This window comes from Synchiropus splendidus, chromosome 10 (genome assembly GCF_027744825.2).
Source record: "Synchiropus splendidus isolate RoL2022-P1 chromosome 10, RoL_Sspl_1.0, whole genome shotgun sequence".
NCBI lineage: Eukaryota > Metazoa > Chordata > Actinopteri > Syngnathiformes > Callionymidae > Synchiropus > Synchiropus splendidus.
In genome coordinates, this window is record NC_071343.1 from 9,718,264 (window position 1) to 9,743,669 (window position 25,406).

Consider the following 25,406-nt stretch of genomic DNA (forward strand, 5'->3'; position numbering starts at 1 on the left):
TGTGTGTGTGTGTGTGTGTGTGTGCTCTGTGTGCGTCACTCCCAAAAGTTAACAGCTGCACAGCCAAAAAGCAAGCAATTTGCTGGAGGTTATTTGGATAGACCCTCCATCCACAGCTGGGAACTCTGAGACCCGGGCGGTTTCATAATGAGACAGCTATTGATTTTGGGTTTTCTATTAGAAGTGCTGGATGAATTCCATCTGGTCCTGCTTTTAAACGGAAACAGAAATAGATAAATAAATTAGCCAAACTGGGTGGTTGTTGTTTGCGGCGTGTGGAGAAATTGGTTTATGAAATGGAACTTTTGACTCTGAATGAAACGTTGAATTATGATTCTGATGAAGGTCGAGCTATTTTTGTTTGGCTCGGCAGCTGCCCGTCACTGACGTCTGCATTTACCCTGGTGAGTCAGTGTTGATGCAGCAGCTCTGGAACCTAGCATTTTAGAAATTGTGAGGAAACGATACTCTTATTGAACCCATCCTCACTGGCATGGCGTAATATATATTGATGTTGGGAATGCCGCAGAAGGTGGAGTGTTTCTCAGTTGACAACCTAAACACATACATTCTGTTGATGATTTATTATATTTATTATTACATTTATTATTCATAATAGTTCAATATTTAAATGTTCCTGTTTGGCAACAGTGACAGCGCCCCAGGTGGGCAGGTCATGAGCGAACCCTACAGTCTCAGTTCAGCGTCAGTATAGGACTCTAAACTCCACTTTCCCAACATCAGTATATTACGCCATGCGGGTGAGGATGGGTTGCAACCTTCTTTGTACCAGCTCTATTAAAACTACTGAAGCACTTCAGTGGTATATTAATGTTGTCCATTTTTGTAACCCCAAACTTCATTTAATATGTTTTTCTGTCAGAGATTAAGTCTCACAGACCACATCGAGTTGCTAAAAAGAGGAAAGAAATCACATCAAACTGTGTGGGAATTGTGTGTGCACCTGCTGGAGTCCTTGCCTCCTGCTGGAGTTTGAGTGATGTCACCTGTAGTCTGTCATGCCACCTGAAGAAGCAATGTTAGTGTTAGGGAATGGTGGAAGTGCTGACATAAATCGGGATTTGATTAAATACATTTTTCAAAGGCACCAATCTGATAAACAAATGGTTTTAAAAATAGTTTTGAATAATAGATTAGTAGCTGGTGTGGGACTTCACTTGACATGAGGAAATAGGTCTTGTCTTTGGTTGAAGTGTGTAACACGGTAGTACGGCACAGTGCTCACTAGTCACCTCTACTGCTTCACTTACTCAAACTGGAACTTTTACTGATGACTATCATGACAAAAAGAGGCATCTCTGGCATCTCTGTTCCTAACTTGGTTGAGGTTGCTACCTTGGTTTGATTCTCTTTGCTCAGTCACTTTGAATCGTCTTGTAATGTGATGAAACTGGATCAACTGTCCTCTTCTGACACACTCGTCCGTCCCCTCCCTGGCAAACAAGACTCAGCTTTTCACCACTTCAAAACTGTTCTCTTCTCCATCTTCTGCCCAGACTACTTCATCCTGGAGAACAACTCTCTGCTGAAAGCTGCGCTGAAGTACAAGCGAATACAGCTCACAGACTTCAGAACGGTCCCCATGGAACATTTTGGTGAGAAGTTTGTTTCTCTGTTTTGGCGGAAGATGCTCACACGATCACTGACTGAGAGACTTGTCATTGTCTGGTGACAGATCTGCCACTGCAGATCTCTTACCCTCCAGACTTCTCTGAATCCCGACACTACGGCCTCCTGCTGGTCATGTAAGTCAAACGTGTATTTTTTTTTTTCTTTTGTTTACGGTTGCCATTCTTTTTAGCCATTACTTTTTCTAAACGCATAGATTCTGTCGATGTTTTTATTATGTTTATTATTCTTCATATTTCAATTTTCCACTTTTGGCAACAGTGACACTGCTCCCGGTGAGCAGGCGGTGAGCGACCTCTACAGTCTCAGTTGGGACTCCGTGCTGGTCAGCTCAGATAATGTGATCGTGGCTCGCCTGGATGGTCGAGGTAGCGGCTTCCAGGGACAGAGGATCCTTCACGAGGTCTACCAGAGACTGGGGACGGTGGATGTCCAGGACCAGATCGCAGCTGTGGAGTAAGTTGTTGTTCTTCTTCGCTTTTATTTTAAATGTTGGCTTTGTCTGTGGATGTAATTCTCCATGATTCTGAGATTAATCCTAGAGATGGTCTTTGATCAATAACTTAGCTGTGGTGATGCCTCTTGGCTTGGCAACTTTGAAAGGTCCACACTGGTTGACTTGGTTGACTTCATCTTTCTTGACTGACGCATCTCTGCACAATATTTGTCTGGTTCTGTCTGTACGCTGAACAACAAGCAAAACCATGTCTGTATAAAACCTTTTTTTCTCTCTGTACGCTCTAGATATTTGCTGAAATTTCCGTACGTGGACAAGACTCGGATAGCCGTGTTCGGAAAGGTGAGTGAACTGATGACCCGTTATTTGTTGACCAGAATGTTCAGTTAAATTTTCATAAATAGGAAACTTCACCAACCAAACGTTTCCAGTGAAGATCAGTGATTTAAAGTTTAGTTAACTGGAAGTCGAAGTAGAGTAGCAAGTATCGTTCGTGTGTTTCTCTTCTCTGCAGGGTTACGGAGCTTATTTAGCCCTGATGATGCTGAAGTCCACTGATAATATCTTCAAATGCGCTTGTGCTATGTCGCCTGTGACCGACTGGAAACTCTATGGTGAGTCACTTTTCCAGCTCCAACTCCATCCAAGGTTAAATGGTTCAGAGAGGCTGAGATGTTGGTCAGACTGGAAATGCTGGAAATTAGTACCGGGCTGGTGAGGCTTCATGAAACACTGCCCTCATTTTCAAAGATCAGGAGGTGGTGCTCTCAGTTTAAAACTGATGTGAGGTGTCATTGGAATAGTTGAAGCCAGCAGGGAGTGCCCTCTCGTGGACCCTGAAAATGAGGACACTGTCTCAAGACACCTGCATGGTTGAAAAAACAGTGTCCTCATTTTCAAATACCACTAGATGGTGTTCTTGGTTTACAGGAGGCAGTACCATTGAGCGTCCTCTGAAAATTAGGACTCTGTTTCATGAAACCTCATCTAGCCAGCACAAGATCACCACATTTCAATAAAATTGTTTTTTAGGCTGAGAGCGCCACCTCGGGAGCTCTGAAAATGCAAAGACTACACAGCTCCATAACAGTCAAATTTGACGCTGAAGTCGCTCAAAACCTTTGTCCCAGACTGGTTTTACATCCATCTAAACAAAGTATTATTTGACACTGTTGTTACACCGTATTAAATGTTGACTCTATCACAACAGAGTTTATAAAACTTATTTTGAGACGAAGCTGGTGTGGCACAAACAGCTAAGACTCTCAAAGCTGTTAAATCTAAACTGGCATCTTCAGCTATCCTGTTTACATTTGTTAATAAACGTAGCACAGTGGCAGGTCAGAGTTAGTTTAACACCTCTTCTCTTTGCACAGCGTCGGCGTTCTCCGAACGATTCCTGGGTGTGCCGGTCCGGGACGACAACCGATATCAGGTGTGTTTACTTTTTAAATTTGCAGTGTCACTGAGAGTGTGGAGCTGCAGCCGGCGAGCGCAGCTGTTGGCAGAGCTGGCGCCGCGACCCTTCCACCCCCTCTGTTTGTTCTGTGTTGTGTTGCTGTGAGGCGCAACAAAGCAATTAATCAGTCTGCAACTAAGTTGTTGTTCAGCCTCTGTTCGACTGATAAATGAGCGGATCGGTGATTGCTTCTTTTCTCTTCTTCATAAATGATAAAAAAAAGGACTGATGGATTTCCAGTTTTCGCAGTTAAGAAGTGTCTGATTTTCTTTTGCAGTTTATACTATGACAATGGCTGGAATTGACTTTGTGTGCCTCTCATGCTCAGTTCTCCAGCGTGCTGCAGAACGTTCACGCTCTGAGGGAGCAGACGCTGATGCTGGTCCACGCCACAGCCGACGGTGAGAAACAATGAAGCCGGTGGGGAGGCAGACATATGGTTTCTAACGGAAAGATGAAGATAAGAGCTTATCTGGTCGATTCTCCCGTTTCCAGGGTGAAACTCTGGCATGTGGAAGCATGAATGTGAAATGTGTTGACGCAGGGTAGATTGTTATTGTCTTTTCCACAGCCCAACTTTGCTGACACTATTTCTTTGCGCGTTCTCCAGCAAACATCCACTTCCAGCACACTGCTGAGCTGGTCAAGAATCTGGTGAAAGTCGGCGCAAACTACTCCATGCAGGTCGGTGACAGTGATACGCAGAACAAGTTTAAATGACACGCTCAATGGTACACACTTTCATCATCATGTTACCACGTCCACTCTCAGCTTGGTGAGTTGAGGACTGTCGACTTTCCACTTCCTGTGACGACAAACTGAGATGAGCAATCCTCCGACAGCCTTACATCGTCTCTGCTTTATTTCATAAGAAGCATCCCCTTGCGCTGGTCAACAGTCTCCAACAGAAGATGTCAATCATCTTGTGCAACACATAAATCTTGCAAGACTCATGTACCCACCATAATTCTACATGAAAAGCGGAGCTACTCACATACTAGTATTTTCTGTACGTCACTCACTTGCACTGCTGAACACACACTTCTGCAGTTGCTCAACCGCATATTTTCACGCTCTTGCATTAATGCTATTTCATACGTCACTGAGCGCACACGCCAAAAACCCTTACCTTCTGAACCTGCCACTGTTTTCACAGTCGACTTCACTGACTTTCTTAACAGTTAGTCCACTAGTCGTACATGACGTGTACAGGTTGAGAAACATGCCAACATGTCTGATGGTTTAAAATAGGAATTGAATAAAGAAATTGAACAAATGTGAAATGTTGTAAATACTAGTATTGTGTAAAATGGTGCTTTGAAACTTTATATTTCAATTTTAATTGCTCAAAATATTGTGTGTAAGGAGTGTGTCCTTTGATGTGTCTTGTTTTAATGTTTTAACGGTCCAGAGTCGCAACGTCCTATAGTCTCAGTCTACTGCGGAGAGAGGGACGACGTCACGACTCATGAACCCGTGGAATTCAATACTCAGTTACACTCAACTTAGTTTAATAGTCGTTGCAGCCCTAGTTTGTTGAGTGTCACTGTTGCCATTCAGTCAGCCACTTTTTCATTCACTACCCTGTTTAATGCCATAACCCTGCTTGGAGTACCTCTGAATACGTTTTGACTTGGTGTGTTTTACTTGGACCTAACGCTTTCTCTTTGAACTTTGAGTGTGTAACCATTGCAACATATTTTTTTGTTTCGATATTCACGGGTGAAATGTTGTTTGTGACATCGCATGTGAGGAATGTTGCACAAGCCTCTTGATAAATTCTCTTGATAAATGGTGCCGACACGTGTCTACGAACTGGATATTTTTACGTTGTGCCTTCTGCTTCTACACAACATTGTTGGCGTTCAGAAAGACCATAGCACTCCGCTGTAGCTGTTGCAATGTATTTCAATAGAGAAACAGCTGAAAATCTACGCCATAAAAATACTTTTGTAGTTCAGGTGTTCCCACTTTTTATTGCAATATTATATTTTGTTTTTTTGCTTTTTTATGAAGCAAAAACTTGAGTGTGTCAGTGTTCACAGTTCATCACCATCACTCTCTCCATCCCTGGTTCCAGATCTACCCAGATGAGGGTCACTTCCTATCCCGGCACAGTCGCCAGCACCTGGCTGCCACGTTGACCAGCTTCTACAGAGATTGTCTTAAGGAGGAACTACTACCAACGACCGACGATGAGGACGAAGAGGAAGAGTAGAGTCAAACTCGAGGTCCAAAAACATTGGCAAGAATTTTGATACAACTCGTCAAAGCCTGTCACATCTGGACCCAGTTCCTCCAGATGTGGAACTAACTGCGACATGACGAAGTGCGAGTGTTTGTGTGTTTGAGGAGGTGTTTGCGTGTAAATGTGCTAGATGAAGACAGTCGACGACAAAGACTCTGGAGACAACTTCAAGTTAATACAGCTACCGGGCAAAGCACACGAAGACCACCTGCACTTGTTCCGCCTCTTAAGACTCGAGTCACCCTCACCTCCCAAGTGCATGACTCATCCTCCCCCTTTGCTCACTCGTAGTCTCTCTGGAACAAGAGAACAGAAGTATTTCAACATTTTTATCTTCTCATGAATAAACAACACCATCATCTGCGAGTCAGCGAAACCATCGGTAAGTGCAATTCCCCTCTGAGTCTCAACCTTCCCAAAAAAAAGCCTGGATTGTTGTGGGTCTGCGCCCAAGCCTCACAGTCGGAGTTGTACATTTCCAATTGCATAGGTCACAAGCTCACGTCTGAATGACACGACCTTGCAACAATCGCAGATTTGAATTCTACTACCATTGTAGAACTTGGTCACGTGGCACTTCCACTATTCTGAGTCAAACAGGGCTGCTTTCATGCCATAGGATTTAATGTTTAACAGGGGTTGCAAGTCTTTGGCTTTTGGCAAAAACCAACCATTGCACCAACTGCTAGTCTGGGATAGACCTGAGTCCAGAATAAGAGCAACTCGTTGGGTCAAGGTCAATTGGAGGTCAAACCAAATCCAGGTTGAGGACAAAGTAGGAACGTTTCCTGGAATTTATAGGGTGTCCTAGACATGTCAAAGGCAGGACAAAGAGCCCAAAATGCATGGTGTAACCAGAAGGCTTTGAACTGTTTCCACATCAACATAAGAATATGACTTGGTCCTGGCACCAAAATGGAGGAGCAATGACAACTCAACAATAATAGGGTTGGATTGAGGGAAGGCTAGCAAGTAAACTTCAGGCTATGGCGTAAGGGCTACAAGTGACAATGACACTGGACTAGTGGCAACAGCTGGCCTGGGTTCAAGAACCAGTCTTCTCCTAGTCTTCTCTTCATACAAACCCTGTTCTAGATTTTGTTTTATAGCGGTACTTGCCAAGCGTAAAACCTATTATCCACCTCTAGTGCAGGGGAGTCCGAACTGTTGTGGAAAGAGCCGCAGTGGGTGCACATTTTTGTTCCAACCGATCAGGGACACTCAGTTCAGTAAGGTGTCAGCTGAAACAAGCAGCACCAGACTGACAACCACCTGATTTGCGAAGTTGGGTTGGAGCAAAAACCTGTACTGCCCCAGCCTTTTGAGGACCGGTTTGGACTCTCCCTCTAGTGGATGTGATCAGGTCTTGTCAGTGGTTTATAGTGTTGTCCTCCTGAATGGAATTGAATTGTTCGAAGTCCCTAAAGTAACCTACGGAGTCTCACATTATTTCACTTTGTCTCTGACTGTCCCCCACAGTTTTCTGTTAAACATTAGGGTCTCATTTTTGGTATCGGTCCAGACTCCTATAAGTCTTATACCTGCCCGTTTATCTCACTGCTCTAAATGTCTGTCACAGCTTGGTTTCCTTTTCTCGCTGAGTAACAGTAGCATGAGTATCTTTTCGATTGTTGTTGTTCGATTGGTGGGACCATTCATAAAATCAAGATAACTGAAGAATCAAACACAATTTAAAGGTATTACAAGTAACATCCGACTTACGACCGGGATCGTTCCCGACCAATCGGTCGTAAGTCAGATTGGGCGTAAGTCGAATGCCATTCAAAATAGCCGAGGCGAGGGTTATAGGTGCTACTGTAGTGGTAGATCACTGTGTGAGAGTGAGATGCTGAGATACTGTGCTGCCGTAACTGTTGTACGCATTGCTGGACTGCTGCGTGCTGCGTGCCGCGTGCCAGACATTGAATAAAAAAAGAAAAAGCATCTGCTGGCATCTGCTGGCCATGGTCGTAAGTACCGGTGGATGTCGAACAGGTCGTAAGTCGGATGCTACTTGTATTGAACTTGAAGCAGCACGTTGAGAGTAGAAGACATGGGGTGAAATCCTGTTAAGACCAGTGAGTCTATTTATCCAAACAAGACCGTGACCATCGACACTCTTTTCATCTGAAAGCCAGCGTTTGGATACTGCAGTGTCACAAAAGGACACTTTCATTTCTGGATTGTTTGCTCGAGACCTTCATGGGTCTTCACTGTAACATGGAGTTCCACTCATAAAGGCCTGGAACATGCTCCATGAAGTTTCATTTGTGTACCGCCATAAAAGGTTCGAGAAGCCGCAGATGCAGAAGATTGCAACTCTGTATAGTGTTATAATGGATCAAAACAAGAGACCTGAGACCCTTCAACAGAAGGGTGCAAGTGTCATCTCCTGGAATGTCCTGTTGGTCCTCATGAGCAGAACATTACAACCACCTGTGGTGTGAAGGCAGCCACCTGTCACATTCTTGAAGTCCGATTCCACCTGTAGATGTTGTCAAAGCACTGATGTGAATAAACAGTTGGCGGTGTGTGCATGTCAGAGGCCAAGTGTCCACACATTTTGTACAGACAAAACAGCAGAGTGTGTAAATAACTCTATTTTTGAGACGCAGGATCTCAGAGTCTACAGGAGGACAGATTTGACCTGAACGTCCTGACCCTCAATCTTTTCTCTTTGGGTTTTACTTCGGCTCTCGGTTCTCTTCCTAGGATGGATTTTGTAAAGCTCGTTCTCGTCTTTTTTTTCCTTGTTGTTTAAACCGGGACCGGGCGGCGGGTGAGGCGCGGGGCTACTGTGATTGTCCAATAGTGATGATTATCAATAAAGAAAAACCTGAAAAATGCTGCAGGTCTTCACTGAAAATCCACATATGTCATGCGCAAGAACACTAGTAGTCGCTTGTGTGTGTACATCAAACATGCCAACATATACTCGTAACAAGCAAAGTCTGCTGCACATCCTCACAACATGACATGACTTCATGATACTGTCATCAACACACGTGCGTATGTGCATACAAAGTCTGATTCAAGTGTCCACATACACACGCATACTTATCATTACAAAGGGAATTAAGTACAGAAGTTGCAATGTCTGTTCGTGCGTGTATCTTCATTGAGTAAATGTATTACAACACTGAACGTGAGGAACAAACTTTGTCACTCAGGACAAAAGGGTGACAAGTGTGACAGTTTTTTATTTCAGGCGACACAAGTGCAACGTGAACGTGGTGAACAGACGAGAGACAGACACCAAAAGATTGGGAACAAGCCGCCCACACACTTCAGAGTCTCAGTGGTAGTGAACAAGTTTTACATATGAGACTGCTGAGCCAGTTGCTTTCAGGTCCTTGGTTACATTGTTGTACAGTTTAAACAGTGTGTACTGCTTCTGCCCCAAACATGCAGGTTTGTGATGGATAGGCAACCTGAAGAATGATCCTTTGTTTTGTTTTGTTTGTTTTTTTTTGGATAACTGGTTAGCTCTTGTCACGGCGCCAAAGTCCAGTTTGTGTCATGATCTACTGTACAAGGCTTTAAGTCTTGTGACACCATAACATCTAGCAGTACAGGTCCTTGCTTGAGATGGACTGAAACATTTTCTCCTCTTGGGTTGGTGTCTGCGCCCCTAAAAAAGTCTGGTTTGCTTAAAGCCACTCTCTTTACACTGTACACTTTTAACTTCACCATTATGGTCTCATATTTGAGCAGGTCTTGGTACCAACAGCTTTAAGTTGTACCTTTACCCAACCGGCGCTGTAAGTATAGCATGGTTCGATGTGGAGTTGGATGAACAGTTACACTAGCTAACTAAAGCTCTCAAACTCATAGACTTGACTCTGCCTTCTTGAAAGCTCTGGACATAAAAGTCTTGGCGTAGTTTCTCCACCTTAATCCTGGGCCTCTCAAAGTGTCACTGCACCTCTCAAAGACTTGTCTCAGTTGTCTCTATAGTCAGACTGTGCAGATCTAGAAATTGTCCATTGACTGACGGTGATCTGCAAGTCAGTTGTTCTTGGCAGCGACGTGTTCTGGACTTCCTTGCCTCCAAGGAACTCTTGCCTCCAAAAAGTCTAGTCTTGGATCCAAACTCATCTATGACACAAAAGCTATTTAAATGTTGAGGTGTGGGTGTGGTCAAAGAGCCAGGAGCTTTTCATTCATTCCTCCATATATTTATTCATTCAAAATGGCTGACCTGTTGCCAGTCTAGTGTCTTTCATGTTTCCGGAGACTTCAGAAACAAACCATCAATGATAAATATATTTAAATGAACACACTCCTAAGATTAAAACCTATATTCCTGTGCTGCAAAGGTTGTCATGGAAACAGACGGACAAGGTAAAGGCACCTGCATATGTGAGTTGCTGACATCATCAGCGACATCATCAACCGGACTCAAGAGTTTATTAAAACAACCGTTGCTAATCTCTGTCAGTGAAACACACATGAGGATTATAATCTCAGGATTCTGTTGAGAAGAGTTTAGTGGAGGAGAAGACGCTGAAGTCTTTGAGGTTGCCCCCTACAGGATGCTTTGCTTCAGGACCGCAGGATGGATTCTCACGCTGCAGGGGGTCAGTCATCTTCCTTGGACGGCTCTGGAACCTCTACGATTTCTTCTCGATAGAAGCAGCGAGAGAAGAAAGTGACCAGGGACGAGGCCAGGAAGCGTTGGCTCTTCGGGGACAAGACTCTGTGACCTTCATCAGGAAACATCTGCAGGGGACACAGTTCTGGTAAGCGGTGTCACCAGGACTTCATCCATACGCATCAGTTTATTCAACGTCGTTTCACAAACAATGGAAAAACAACATTCTTTGTATATAAATCACTCCTTCACAAGTGGCTGTCCACAGTGTAGCATCAAGCTAGTGAGTCACCTGGAGAGTGTAGTTGGTGTTGGTTGCTGCCAGATATTTAATCAGCTCAGCTGAGTGTTGAAAGTGAACAGTGGCTGAAACAAGAACAAGAAACATTATTAATGGCTCATGGTTTGGTCCCCAATGTTCTGAGATGGCAAAGCGCCTCACTTGATCTTTAGCCATGTCTTTGAAAAGCCTCCCGAATCTGATGTGATGTAACACTGGGAGCCATGGGGCGCAGTTCTCACTCTGTTCTTTTTCATCATGTTTAGTTCTGATTTCAGGCTTAACTCTGGACCTCCAGCCCAGTACACCGGAAATTAAAGATTTATGAGAGGAGCTGAGTGTTAAACCTCATGTACAGACTGAACATCAACGTCTTATTCAAGAGGACACAGTCTGCCCTTCTTGAGGAAGTTGAGGTCATTTAATCTGAGTTCCACCACTCGAGTCGCTAGCACACTCTGCTTTTGAGTGGCGTTCTGGGCGAGTGGGAGGTGCACACGGGCCGAACAAGTCGGTGGAGAAGGCTGGCATTAGAAGAATACAGCACTGTGCGGACGAGGTGATGAGAGAAGGACAACACGACAGAGTATCTTGACCGACTCCGCACAACCTCTTCAACACCCCATGGAAGATGGAACTCACCTTCAGTCAGAGACTCATCACCCTCCACACCAGGATCGAATGCTTCCTACCCTCAGGAATATACAGTATTTGTCGGTCACATCTCTCACATCAATTCCCTCATTTTTTTTTTTTGTTTTATTGAGATCATACAAATATTAAAGGCATATATATATATATATATATATATATATATATATATATATATATATATATATATATATATATATATATATATATATATATGTATGTATTTTTGTTTTTGTTTGTAGAAAAGTTAATGATGAAATGTTGCAGTTGCCCATTACAAAAGATGCCAGTTATAAAAGAAAAAAAGAAAATAAAATAAAATGGGCCACACAAAAGTAGGTGCAAATAATTAATAATTAAGTTACTATGGTTAGACATGAATAAACTACTTATTCGCCTGTGTATTAGCAGTATATTAACCGGTTATTATTTATTATAAAGTACTGATTATGCCACATTTTACCCTGGAATGTTCACCAAAGGTAAACGTGATAACAACATTGTAATTATAGTACATAAGAGTAATTACAACAGCACTTATTATTAACAACAAGCAAGACAGTCGTCCCTTTATTAATAGGTAATATGTGTTTCCCAACCTACAGTCTAACCCTGTTGGGTTGTGAATTAATGAACTTCATTTTACGTCTTGTTTTCTTTTCTCCAGACAAATGTCATGACTGCATGCTACATTGACAGACTCCAGACTGATTATTTATATTTTGACCATGTCAGCGTTGCTGACCTGAAAAGCTTCGAGTGCAACGTCTTTCTTTCTGGACTTTTCATTTAGGAAAATGATTTTGACGCTTTGACAGAGGAACTTTTCCTTCCGTTCCCGTTCATGCCACGTCTCTGTGTGGCGGTCACCAGTGGGCGACCCCTCCTGTGCCACAGCTGACCCTCCTTCCTAACTCACCATCTGCCGTGCCGTGGACGATGAGAAATTTCTGTGGACCCGGCGCTGAGAAGTTACTGAGCAGACTGGAAATCTGTTGGAAAAACACAAAAAGAGCAGCTTGAGACGTTTTCACAGAGAACATGAATGTCGTACGCTTCCAACTCACTAAATCTGACTTGGAGAGAGCGGACCAAATACTTTCATGTGCCTGTTACTGTCAGTAAGCTAGGTTAGTATCCTGAGGCAACGGGAGGAATTCAAATTAAATAGATAAATAAACATCTGTTTCTCAACCAGGTCTCATCTGGCATCCTGAAAAGTCTTTTTTCTCTCTCTCTTGGCTCACAGATGTCTAACACAACCTTTCCGAAAGAAAGGATGGTAACAGCTGGTCCTCCTGAGCCCAGAAATTCACCAGTACGGTTTAACTCCTCAACCCAAGGACGTACAACAAAGTAGCAAATCGCACGAAGGGGGCATCAAATATTGACCAGGAAGGCGAATCCTGAGATGAAAATTTGATGTCCTCAGGCAACTTTAGAGCAGCTGACGCCAATTACGAACAGCTGGAGTGGTTGCGTTCAGTGGACCAATGGAGGCGGCCATCATTAGAGCTGTTGCTTTATAGCCTTTACATTACTACTCAGTATAACTGTGTCTCAGTTTTACTAAATGAACTGCAGTTCAATACAGCTACTAAAAAGCTCTTTTTCCAGCAATAAAAATATGGTCGTGTCATTTGGTATTTGAGTCACTGAGTTGAAAGTAGTGTCCAGCCCAGACTCAGAACCTGGCAATGCTCCACAGACATGCCACTGTCTCCCTGCGTGTTTATTCTCGGTCTGCAGAATCGTGTGAGTGAACACTATGAAAGAGCTTCCATGACAACGTTTTCTTTGTGTCTAGTCCGAACACTAACAGAGCGAGTGAGCTGCTTTATGTCCGGACATTCCACAAGCTTCCTGGATGTGTCGTCGTTTATTGTATGGCATAGGAATCTTTGACGCCAAGGAACTTCATTTAGCCGCCTCCTCACAATGACACACGACTCAAGATTCACGGCGCATTCACAGCGATAAACAGTCCTGAACCGCTGTTCATACAGCTAAATTTACTCCACAGATTGGTCTTGGTTATAGCAACAACCCGTCTTTTCAGCACCTTAAAAATGGCGTTACAAGTGGAATTGCATATTAAACTAGGTACAGTTGTTCCAACAAATACTTATACGCCGGATCCACCTTTTGCTTAAACCCTCAATTGTCAATTGACAGTGAGAGAGACCACCAGGCTGCCCACTCCTAAAACTGGCCAAATACACATGGAAATTGCTCTCATCAATTGGCAGAAAAAATGAATAATAAAAGTCTCCGAGTGGAAATTTGTTATGATACATATGTGGCATTGGAGGCAGCGCAACACCCATGAGCTTAATACACCATTGCTGGGATGGTTTCTCACATTCCTGCTTTCTATTTTTGTTTTGAGTGCTGCATTGTAGAGTCTTTGTGACCCTTTCACATTCATAATTGGACAACATAAAACTGTCGATTATAATATATAGAGTAGCTGTAAAGAAAAGAGAGAAAAAAGAACATGTCTGTTAAACACAAACTAAAGAAGTCATATGAACACACCGTGTACTTGAGATCCTCTCTAGATGGGAATCCAAAGTATTTCTCAGTGAAGGTTGATCCTGTGAGAAGAAAGTTTGCAATCTTTAAAATCACAGTTCCACAACATTGTAGACAAATACAGCAGACAAAAGGTCTCATAAAACTCACTCGGCTGTGAGATTCATGCAAGTAAAATAGTAACAGGTTTTCGCTAAGGTTTTTTTACGGGGTAATAAGGACTGATTTGTTTGGAGCAGATCCTAAAGCAGGTAGTACAGATGTACAAGTTAATTCGTAGATGTAAAGTTGAAGGTTACAGTGTTGAATATTCCTCACCATGAAGCCGCCAGTTTGTGATGGGAGCGTCGGCGATGCCACACCTGAATATAGAGCTTGAGAGGAGCAGCAGTGTGGACACAAAACCCCCATAAGCCTGCAGAGAACAATAATGTAATTTCAGCAAGAAAAACTATAAACCCTTAAATGACGTTGTTTCTTTAAGCTACCTTTCCGTAAACGCCGACTCTGCTGCCGTCCACAAATGGCAGTCGCACCAGTCGCCTGCAACATGTAACGCCACATGAGGGTCTGTGTGTTTGGAGACAACGGTGAACAACAACAACTCCAACTGACTCAACAGCGGCGATCTGGTCCTGGACGTCCACCGTGCCCAGTCTCTGGTGGACCTCCTGCAGGATCTTCTGACCCTGGAAGCCGCTACCGCGACCATCCAAACGGGCTACGATGACACCCTCCATACTGACCAACACTGACTCCCATCCCAGACTGAAGCGGTCGTTCACCGCCTGACCACCAGGGGCGCTGTCGCTACACAAGGACAAAGACACAAATGATCTAAATATGCTAGCAGTGAAACCTACACAGTGAACAACTCCTAAAATGAAAATACTTCAGTAAAACATACTGCCATAAATCACTGATGCTACATACAGAATGAGGAGAAGTGGATATTCTGCCGTCTCTTCAAAATCCACGGGGAACAACAGCTCCATGTGCAGACCTTCAAGACACACAAATAGGGTTAGAAATGTGAGACTTGTGTACATTCAAAAACATTTTTTTGCTGCTGTCTACCGTCAAGCTCAACTCAAACATCTCACTTTTGTGCGAGTACACAAAAGGCTCCCACAAATATTGATCCGAAATACCAGCATCTGAAAATATTACATTTGCACCATAATTGGCACCAAACCATAAATGATAAACACATGCTCGACCAGAGAAAGGCCATGCTGCCCCCTGGTGGAGGGCCCTTGCCCAATAAAGGCCCCATTCCAAATGCTCAGCCTGTGACAAATGGTTGTGTGCATCTTGAGGTTGAATTGAAGATGTGGTGCTACCTTTGATGTGTCTCGTGGGCACTGGACCCGTGGTGTTGTAGCCTCTCCATAAGAAGCTCTGTCAACCATATTTGCACCTCCTGGTCATCCACGTTGATGCTGTGCCATTTGCATGGTTTAACACACAGGTGAGTTCAAGAATATGTCTCAGCGACAAGGCTGGCAGAACCATGAGGGTAACCATCACCAAGGCCTCTTAGAGGGCGTTGCACGGATTCATAGAACCAGAGTTACTAAGTGTTACCTTGGGTTTGTAGTACAGTACCATAGTGACAGCGGGGGCAGTTATTCAATCATGAAAGTAGTTTCATGAAATAATAAAATTACTAATCTGTCTCTGCTATTTTACCAAAACAGCTTTTTAAAATGAAAAAATGTGGAATTTAATTTGTCAACATGTCTCCATGAAATATTTTAGCTTTTCACTATTTCAGATCAGCGGTCAATCGTACATTTTTATGACTTCTAAAAACACTCTGTGGTGAAACCATACTACCGTAGTTGTTGGCGTGCAGCGTTCTCCTCTCTTTCCTCGGGATTTGTCTGTTGGTCAGAGCTGCATTCAAAGCTCTGTTGTTCTCGAGAACCGTGTGGTCTGTTGAAGCACACACGGCATCGGTTTGAAGATCATCACCTGATAGTTTCCGGCTTTATGTGTCTCTTGTTGGCGACAACAACAGCAGCACAAAACTCACTCTTCATCTCCGCCAGGGAGTGCACAGTCATCTGAGGGACTCCGGGACCTGAGGAAGCGGATCAGACTTTGTTCACGGATTCTAATTTAAAAAATACGATTTATTATTGATTCATGTTGAAATAACATAGTGGGCAAGTCTCGAGTGACTGGTTTCAACACAGACTGCAGACATTTTGTTCATGAATGTGGCGCTAAATGATTCCACAACTTCTCACCTCGGCAGTGCAGCAGCACGTGCTGGTAGTCGGAGCTGATGACAGCGTCGTAGAAGGAACAACGGGACTTGAAGAGCGAGCAGCTGAGGCAGTCTTGGTGGAGCGGATCCACGGTGGAGATCCTGAGGAGGAGTCACGTTGAAAAGAGAAAGTTCTGAATTAAATTCAGTTGGAGAACAATTATGTAAAGAATGGACCAAAGAAGTTTATAAATGGTTGCGCACTGAAACTGTAAGTGACAACGATAGAGAAGTCTTTTTTTATTTTTCATTTTATAAAATGAAATCTTCATGGTCTACAAATCATATCAATACTTGAATTCATTATCATTGCGATGCAATTTCTTTCTGAGCCACAGGAGGCGCTGCGGAGTGCATATGCATTTAGCTCATTTTATTTTGATCAGGTTTTCATTTGGTTGAAGCTCATGAATTCTTCATCACCTTACACAGACCTGGATCAGTTTTTGGGTCACTACCTGACTCCCGCAAATATGCTGATGCCATGCAACTGCATTTACGGACGGGTGGTTGCTAGGCGACAGAGAGTGGCTGACTTTGACGACGGGAAGGCAGCTGGAGAGGCATGTGAAGACCAGAGATGTCCAGCATGAATCTTCCTACGACACTGCAGGGAATCTGCACAGCAAGTGACCTTGATTCCTTAGGTGAATAATAAATAATTGTTTATTTTGATTTTCTAATTATTCACCATCAAGCTGCATAAATGTTTCACTTGTTCTGCAGCAGCTAACTAAGAACCACTGAGCGAGTTTTAGCTTCTATTTCATTTTGGAAGCCACAGAGTGATGTGTTTTGCCCCGCTGCCAACATGCGAGTTATTGTAGTTAAACCTGGTCAACAGTCTGAGCCAAAGCTGTCCAGGAGTTAGAGGTCCGAGTCAAGTCCTTACTATCTATGGAGAAAGTCGCAATTGATCTTTCATATCAGTAGCCGATGAAAGTCTCATTTTAAATGGGCTTTAAAGTCCACATTTAAATAAGAATATTTCAACATCTCACCGGTACAAGTGTCTGTGTGCCGCTCCAGTCGCAGTGCTCATGAAATACCTACAAACAAAAGCTCCATCAGATTATCGTCACAACAGAATTATAGCATTAAAGAATGGCCTACAGGTAGTTTGCTCGCTCATCGTAGGCCAGAATCTGGGTCACCTCCCAGTTCCCTGAGGTCAGATGTCGCAGGGTGGCATCTTGGCCCTCCCACTGCAGAGAACCACACCGAGACGGAGAGGCGGATTGTAGTGTTAGCAGTGGCAAGCGAGTGAGGAGGATCGACAGACATGAGTCTCACAGAGGTGGTTTCTTTTCACAGGCACATTTGATTCTTTCTGGATCTTTATGATCATATGTTAAAAAAAATCTTTAAATCAAACTCTAATCTGCAGTGGAGCTAAAGACAGGATCTGTTTCGCTACAACAAGACTCGACATCCTGGGAGTGAAGTGAATTACTGGACACTGCAGGCAGAGACAGATGAAAACAAGAGTGGAAACAGGCACAGGGAATTGGGCGAACCGAGGAGTGTTTCCAAAAAAAATAAAAGAACTTTGAAAAGTTTTACTTGGTTGGAGATCATGGTGATGTGGCGGAACGTTCCCATTCTGCTGTGTTTCAATGGCATAGTGATGAAGAAAGAAGTTGCATCCTGGGAGAACATGGGCTCTTCGTTCTGGACAGGGGAAGACACCACTGAGAAACTGTTCTCACTTTTACTGACTGACCCTGATCTGTGTCAGGTCAACAGCTCACACATTTTGGAATGTGGAACTTTAAATTCTACTCTGAATCTTTACTTTTCATAGTTTTTTTTAAGTTGTTGGCACCTGAATTTCTTTTCAAGTTATGACTTCAGAAGATGAAATTCCACAATCTCTATTTTATTCTTATTTAGTCAGAAATATGACACTTTAACTCAAATTAAATTGAAATTCACCCATTATTACATTTTGCCACAGTATAATTCTGACTTTTTAACCTGATAATTTCAATATTTTGTCATAAACGTTTTTTTTTTTTTTGTTTTTTTTTTCAATTTTAGACATGCAGTATCACTGTTTTTTTCTTTTTAGCAACAACGGCAGCGGGATGATGGACAAGTTCGCAGCGCTGGTTTCGGACATTTTTAACCATTATCGTTGTATTTGTTGCTATTTTATATTATACTTTATTTTCTTAGCAAAATGTTTTCCATTGTCATCGTTGTTACAGTGTTGATTGTGTTGTGGTAGTAATCTAATAAAATCTAATGTAGTACACTTTCAATCTCACTTTTATTCTGGTAATTTTGACTTTTCAACCTCGTACTTCAAATTCACAATCCTTACATTTAATAAAGGCAAATGATGAAGCCCTTCCATATTACGATTGATTTGTATATATTCATTATTTCATCATTTTTATTTCATAATTTTGATATCCCCCTAATAGTTATGATTTTTAGAAATTGAATTCTCAACTTCTAACTTGTTACCTCCATCAATCACATGTATATAGTATTTAGCTTCAGCTCATTATTTCAACTTTATTTATTTATTTCAGTTATTATTAATGTTATTGCTCAGAAGCAAATGACATTTTCCATTCAGGAAATGGCTGGTTCTGATTCATGATAGTCAATGGTAGGTCCAGGTGACTCCTGCTGGGCCCCTCACCTGACGGTCCAGCCACTTCTCTGAGGTCATCACATGTCTCTGAATCAGAACAGACGAATGGAAAAAAAAATCAGAATTCATTCATAAAATTCTCAAATCCAGATTTCGAAAGGACATTTCACCTTCACACATGCTTCGCTGATGACATCACACAGCGTCAGGATGGACATGTTTTGGGCTCGATTGACCCACCGCACAGCCAGGACCTCAGTGGTCACCCACGTCACCATGGTGACGTAGTGTTCGCTGCAGAAGCAGGGGGGGTAAGTGACCGGCCGAGGCAGGAAGGGTGCCACTTTCAGACTTGCCTCTTTTCCAAGCTGTCAGGGGGTCTCAGCTCTGTGGTCAGGGAGCTTCCATCCAGCGTGACCACATAGAGGCTGACGCTGGGATTGGTCTGACCCATCTGGGGAGAAGCAGATCCTTCAGTCAGGAGTGTCGGCAGAACAATCAGCATGTTTCTATTTTTAGACACACACACAAAAAAAACTTGAATAGGATTTCTGGAGAAAACAAGTAAATCTGGATGTGTTTTTGCTCAGCGGTGCCTCAGGCAGCTCATTCTTTCAACCCCAAAATAGATCCCATTACTCTTCATGACAGGAGAATTCTCCTCACAGGTATGTTGATTCGTCAAAGCACTGATGCAGGAAATATGAGGACACTTCAACTACCTTTTACATCTTGTTTGAACCGACACATTTCGTGTGATGCCCCAGATTTTCACTGAAGTAAACGGAGGCCACTATTCATGAAGAGTTCTGTTTTGCAGTGGACAAAGAGGAAAGGGCCGATTCACGATAAGAGCTGCTCTTTTGGTCGCAATAGTTGGCCAGAGAATTGATAGAAAACTATCAATTTTTATCAACAAAAATTTTTATTTTCAACCCAAAACTCAAGATTGTGTGCCAAAACTTTTTTTAATAGAAGTTCTGAAGTTCTGCATCTGTCAGACGCTGACACTCCCATTACAGGAATAAATAAATAAATAAAATAAACACAAGTCGGACCAGATAACAAAAAAAAAAGAATTGCAAAAATTCAGCAATTTTTTTTTTTTTTAATAATTAATGAATCGCATTTTAATATCTGACACCAGAATTATCACATTTAAATTGAATCCGGACACATAAAGATCAGGGTAGACGATTTATTTCCTTTGAAGGATTATAAAAATAAATCTTTTGAATTCCAGTGCCAGGTTTTAATTTTCAATATATAATATTAAATAACATTTTTGATCTTTGTCTCATTTTTTTTTTCCTGTTAATCTCATATTTCCATTTATCCACCATTTCACAAAGCAAAGTCATGAGATAAAAGGCTTCAAGTGAACGTTTTATTGTGGTTTTCCATGTCTAACCCTGTTTATCATTCAAGTGTTTTATAATACCATCACCGTCTCTGTCCATGAATGAAGATCATGCTGCGGGCATTTTGCCACAGTGACAAATGTCATACAGAGGATGGATGAGCAGATTACAACTGCCGAGAGTTCTCGCTCAGAAACGCTGTCCAAGGTGCTGAACGGCAAAGCCTTGAGTTCCATTGGACTGATTCATTTTTGTGTTGCACTAGTCTCTTTATGACAAGAGACAAGTTTATTATTAGTTTATATTGCCAACTTTCTCCCTCTATAATAACACATCTCCAGCCCACGAAATCCCCTATTTCTAACTCTGTCTTCCTTAATCCTGCCTGCAGGGCTTGTTACAGATGTTCATTAAACTGAGTACATGAACGTTCTTGATTCTCTGGTCTGCGTACCTGAGATTAGTAAGTCCTACCTTTGGGTAAGGGTATTCCGACCCCCTTGGATAGAGGGTGCCGGTGAACCGAGGCAGGAACATCTTGGGTACATCGGTGTCATTGACAGTGAGGTAGGCCAGTCTGGTGCCGTCAGGTGACCACCAGTGAGCCACCTGTGTGTGGAGAACTTCCTCTGGAGAGAAGACCAGAGAGTCAGTTGAGGTGGGTGATACACATTTGAGCATCTCTCACCTTCATACAGCCAGTCAGTGATGCCGTTGAAGACAGTTCCTTCCTGTCCGGAGGACGTCAGTCTCCACGAGCTGCTCTGGACGTCCACTTGGTAGTATATGTTGTTTTCAAAAATGTACAGCTGCGGCAACAAAAACTGTCATTTGTATTGGTGTCGATCACGCAAAGTGATGTTGGGAAACAACAGAAGACAATACAAGCAGCCTTGATCAGCTCATGAGGCCTCGGGAAGCAGTCTCCTCAATTTTAGAGCCAACTCTCTACTGTAAGTTATTTGGCCTCAAACAACTATTGCAATGAAATCTCACATAATTTCTAAACCAAGAGCGCCACCATCTGAGCTCTGAAAATGAGGACACTGTTTCATGAAGCCTTACCAACCCATCACTATAAACAGTAACTCTTGTATTTATTATTTTCATTTATTTTAATGAGGCTTAACCTTGTGGGGTCTGGCAAAAAAAAAAGCCCCACAAAGGCAAAAGGGTCCCACAAGAGAGTGTCCTCCCCAAAATTGAAACTTACTATGACACACACACACACATGCACACACTATACAAAAATCACAGAAAGAGTAACTTTTCTAACTGAATCAGTTATTATTTTACAATAGTTATCGCTTGATGATGACACATTTTTGCTTGCAGCACTCTCCTAGAACTGAAGAAAAAGAAGCTTCTCCTCTCCTGAGCAGCACCATCATCTCCTCCGCTCATCTTTGATTTGACTTTGAAACATTTTTCACCTCGTGTTTTTCCCCCACAACGTTCAGATATACAGTACAATCATTTTATTTTTATACTTTCAAAGATTCACCTTTTTTTGCTTTGACTTTTCACTCATTGTGTTTATTCCTCTTCCAATAACAATAGAACAGTAGATCTGACCACTGCTTGAAACCAGATCTTCATATTGCCATTCAGACCAAGCCATTAAAGGGAACTGTGTGGTTGGTTCATTTCCCTTTATTTTGGCAGCCGCTTCCCCTCAAATCGCCTCCAAGATCACGGTCTCCCAGCTTCGAGTTCTACTGTTATGACTGTTCAGATTTTAGTGGCGACTGTAGTAAGATGATGCAAGTGGAGCTAGTGTACCCTGAGACCAGAGTCTACATAGACCAGTCCGCAACACAAATACAGAAGCATAAATCTAGTAGCCATTCAAACACACATGTATTTCTTACTGAAAAAGAAACAGTGGGCTTTTTTTTCCAATAAATCAAGAAGTCAAGAAGAAACACAATAGTAACTTGTTCTATATTCAGTTTAGTGTCGCCCACCTCACTGGACTCGGTCGCCTCAACAACAAGGATGTGTGGGAGATCTATGTCTAACTTCTCATTCACAATCGTTGTCTATTCAAATAACTATGTTGTTCTCATTCTAAGAGCAAGAGATTTTGCAGCAAGTAAAACTGCCTGGTTTGGACTTGATCTGAGAGCAGCTGAACCCGTGGGTCCACCTACCTGGGAGCTGTTGACAGAAACATGACAGTCCTGCTGTTCTGAGCCTTTCAGAGCAGCCATATGTTTCAATTACAAAGAATTTAAATAATTCTGACTTCAGTGGAGGAAAAACTTGAAAGAATTTATCACAAGCGGAGCCTCAAAGACTTAAAGAATATCATGCAGACATTGTAACTTCTTCAAATCAGTGGTGGAAACTATAAAACGGAGAAGTCTGGAAACTGTCATTGCCAACTATTATTTGAATTTTGTTCACTTAATGATTCACATCGGAGGGAATCGTGATGAAACTGAATTTCACATCCGTCTTAGGAGAGCATGTGAGACAACTGCTCGGGCCAATTTGTAACATAACACATCTTTCACAAGAATTTTTTTTTTCTCTTTGCTTCATTAAGACACTCACCAGCTGCTGACCTCGAACGCCCCACGAGGCAAACTGCAGAACAGAGTCGGACACCTCGGGGGGATTCAGCTCCAGCACTTCCCTGTGGTACACGGAAATGTCTCACACCAGACAGAGGGATATTTTTCTGGTGTATCAGCCAAAAGTGTCTCAGTAGAGTCAGGAAGGGCAGGTGGAAGAGGAGCTCAGTCTTCAGGAGGTTCAAAATGCTGCTATAGCTTGTAGCGTTTTTTCACAAGGACACACACACTCAATTTCAAGTCTGAGCATCTTAAGAGACTTTTCGAGTGATTTTATGTGATGCAGTTTATGTTTTTGTGATCTAATAAGTGTGCAAAAATGGTGGGAAAATATGCAGGCATCAGGTTCAAACAACGGAAAAATTAAAAACTACAAATAAATCACAATAAGTACAGTAAGAAGTACAGTAAAGAAAATCAGATAAAGGAAATAAAATAATAATAATATTAAGAATAAAAATAATAAATCCCGTCTGACAAAAATATTCTGAGCATATAATAAGAACCAGCATAAAGATTTAAATTGTCAGAACAGTAGTGGTTGAGAGGAAAAACAAAGAGTTTGAGCCTTAAAAAAAGTGTTGCTTGAACAAAAGAAAAGTTCAGAAAGTAAAGTGAAGGTAAACTCAAGCCAAAAACCTACTGAAATGTTAAAATGATTTTCATCCAGTCACCATACACATGCTTTGACATATCTCAGATCCAGAAGGTGGGTCACAATTTCATTCAGTCCACCATCTTTCTGGAAAGCCGCGTACCTCGTGTACAAGTTGTAGATCAGATACGATGCCAGGAAGGAGTGTTGGTAGATCTGTGGAGGTCAAAAACCACAGAGTCAAAAACACTCCACAACTTCATGCTATTCATGTCATTGGTTCAGTCATCACAATTGAACTGAATTGATCTCAAGTGTGTTTTGACTCTCATTGTTGTGAATAGACAAATAGAGGCTGACTTGCTGTGGCAACAGATGATAGAAAAAGAAGTTTTAGCCACCCATAAGGGTTTATTACGAACCGTGAAATATCAAACTAAAGTTGCTTGAACCAACAGCAGCCGTGAGGCGCAGCAGTAGGAACCGCAGTAGATCATAAATTAAGATTTCCCAGCTCCAGAAGGGAACCACTATTAGATTTTAATACTATTTAATGGCATTTTTAGCTACATGCATCGCTCTGCTGCAGCGAGTCCCCCTCCGTGATGTGATGAATTGACCTCATAATATCCAGCTCTCACTTCATGATTCATTGAGATCCTGATTTGATAGCAGCATGCTAATCAGCTGGAATATTAGCGTAACAATATTACAGCAATCTAAACCCGCAGCGTTGCGACGCGTGCCGCAGAGTTATTCCATTCCACCGAAGGAGAGGATCATTTAAGCACGTCGCAGTCTGATGGACTCTGCAGCGAGCCATCGTTCCTGATATTGACTTTTCAAAGGTAAAGAGAATTCTGCAGGAGAGAAAAATGGAGAGAGAGAGAGAGAGCCGTCCGGATTCATTTTTCACTCCTTTAGAGACGTCAGTGGCGTTCGGCAGACGCTTGTCTTGGGTGGCGCTGCTGTGATGCCTTCTTTATGAAGCTGTCAGCCTCTGGTGACACATCAATAGATGATGTTCACCCATTTAAAGGGCAGCCGCAGGGTTTCAGACAGAGAGGAGGTTGTTGGTGAACCGCCAAATAACAGAGGGGATTTTAGACAAACAACGGCATTAAATGGTCCTGAAAACTCAAAAGCGACGGGGTGATCAAATATACAACCAAGAAGCCATTAGGACATTACTAAATCCTATCCAAATTTTGATTTTTTGTTATTTTTATATTTATTTTTTAACTCAATATGGCAGTTGCATTCTGCCACCTGGCAGTCGCGCTTACACAAGACACACACTGAGTGCAGGAGAACACTGTGGCGCTCATCTGCCTCTCTTTCTTCACCGACTGATCCAAATGGTAATCCAGATTTAATCCGGAAAGAAAATTTATTTCAGACTGGCACATCTGTTTTATTTTTTTGTTTTTTTGTTTTTGAGTAGTTTATACAAGACAGAGCGATAATTCCAAATGATCACGACCTCCTGGGCAGAGACAAAAATGAAGAACATTTTGAATTACTGGCTGTCACGAAAACATTAGTGAAAACAACAGGTTGAAGAAATTAAGAAAAACCAAAAAATATTGGAAACATGCACTTATAATACCCTTCAGAACTGCTCCACCATTGAGAAATGTATCATGATGTGTTTTGTTTTTTAGGGCATTCTGTTTTCCCTCCCCCTCTGCTCTCTCGGAGCAGATAGCGACGAAATAAGAGCACTGTGAAAATCCTGAGGCTTTGTCCTTTGACCAATCCGATTTTCATGTTTCTAAAGTCAACGATTTGCGCAGGGTGGAAATGAGTAACTTTGCCCTGCTCCACTGCAACTCCGTTTCATTAGAAGTCAATGGAGCTGAACACCAGGTTTGGCTGCACTTAATCGAATGTCACATAAATTCTGAGAGTGATTTTTTTTTTTTCTAAGCACACCATACAAGACAGGACAAGTGCAACTACACTCCTGGTGATTTTCATGTTTCTATACAACACTGTTTGGTCACAGTCGTCACATGAAAAACAAAAAAATTGAGTTGTCTCTGAGGAGAATTCACACTCCGATAAAACCGCTCATCTTTTTTCAACCAAGACCGCTATGTTCTGAGCACAGAAAA

At 42.4% G+C, this 25,406-nt stretch overlaps 2 protein-coding genes across 4 annotated transcripts in view; one reads left to right on the forward strand and one right to left on the reverse strand.

Annotated features, from left to right (window-relative positions):
- LOC128765922 (inactive dipeptidyl peptidase 10-like) overlaps window positions 1-8,647 on the forward strand; it is a 133,255-nt gene extending 124,608 nt beyond the window's left edge. For all 3 annotated transcript variants that reach the window (XM_053877172.1, XM_053877174.1, XM_053877173.1), the window contains 9 exons: window positions 1,518-1,616; window positions 1,697-1,766; window positions 1,912-2,106; window positions 2,395-2,449; window positions 2,622-2,721; window positions 3,484-3,542; window positions 3,895-3,967; window positions 4,177-4,250; window positions 5,647-8,647. In XM_053877172.1, coding sequence (XP_053733147.1) covers window positions 1,518-1,616; window positions 1,697-1,766; window positions 1,912-2,106; window positions 2,395-2,449; window positions 2,622-2,721; window positions 3,484-3,542; window positions 3,895-3,967; window positions 4,177-4,250; window positions 5,647-5,784 — 863 coding nt within the window. In that variant the 3' untranslated portion in view covers window positions 5,785-8,647. The remainder of the gene's footprint in view (window positions 1-1,517; window positions 1,617-1,696; window positions 1,767-1,911; window positions 2,107-2,394; window positions 2,450-2,621; window positions 2,722-3,483; window positions 3,543-3,894; window positions 3,968-4,176; window positions 4,251-5,646) is intronic.
- Window positions 8,648-9,003: 356 nt separating this feature from the next.
- The window catches only part of LOC128765828 (inactive dipeptidyl peptidase 10-like), a 58,457-nt gene continuing 42,054 nt past the window's right edge, over window positions 9,004-25,406 (reverse strand). Inside the window, exons 6-26 of the mRNA XM_053876979.1 lie at window positions 23,453-23,505; window positions 22,675-22,756; window positions 20,804-20,924; window positions 20,590-20,744; window positions 19,111-19,208; window positions 18,925-19,048; window positions 18,803-18,841; window positions 17,713-17,820; window positions 17,263-17,354; window positions 17,151-17,198; window positions 16,130-16,251; window positions 15,913-15,960; window positions 15,714-15,812; window positions 14,808-14,877; window positions 14,490-14,684; window positions 14,363-14,417; window positions 14,193-14,289; window positions 13,878-13,936; window positions 12,259-12,331; window positions 10,701-10,774; window positions 9,004-10,536 (exon numbers count right to left, since the gene is read on the reverse strand). Of these exons, the coding sequence (XP_053732954.1) occupies window positions 10,396-10,536; window positions 10,701-10,774; window positions 12,259-12,331; window positions 13,878-13,936; window positions 14,193-14,289; window positions 14,363-14,417; window positions 14,490-14,684; window positions 14,808-14,877; window positions 15,714-15,812; window positions 15,913-15,960; window positions 16,130-16,251; window positions 17,151-17,198; window positions 17,263-17,354; window positions 17,713-17,820; window positions 18,803-18,841; window positions 18,925-19,048; window positions 19,111-19,208; window positions 20,590-20,744; window positions 20,804-20,924; window positions 22,675-22,756; window positions 23,453-23,505 (1,953 nt within the window). The 3' untranslated portion in view covers window positions 9,004-10,395. The remainder of the gene's footprint in view (window positions 10,537-10,700; window positions 10,775-12,258; window positions 12,332-13,877; window positions 13,937-14,192; window positions 14,290-14,362; window positions 14,418-14,489; window positions 14,685-14,807; window positions 14,878-15,713; window positions 15,813-15,912; window positions 15,961-16,129; window positions 16,252-17,150; window positions 17,199-17,262; window positions 17,355-17,712; window positions 17,821-18,802; window positions 18,842-18,924; window positions 19,049-19,110; window positions 19,209-20,589; window positions 20,745-20,803; window positions 20,925-22,674; window positions 22,757-23,452; window positions 23,506-25,406) is intronic.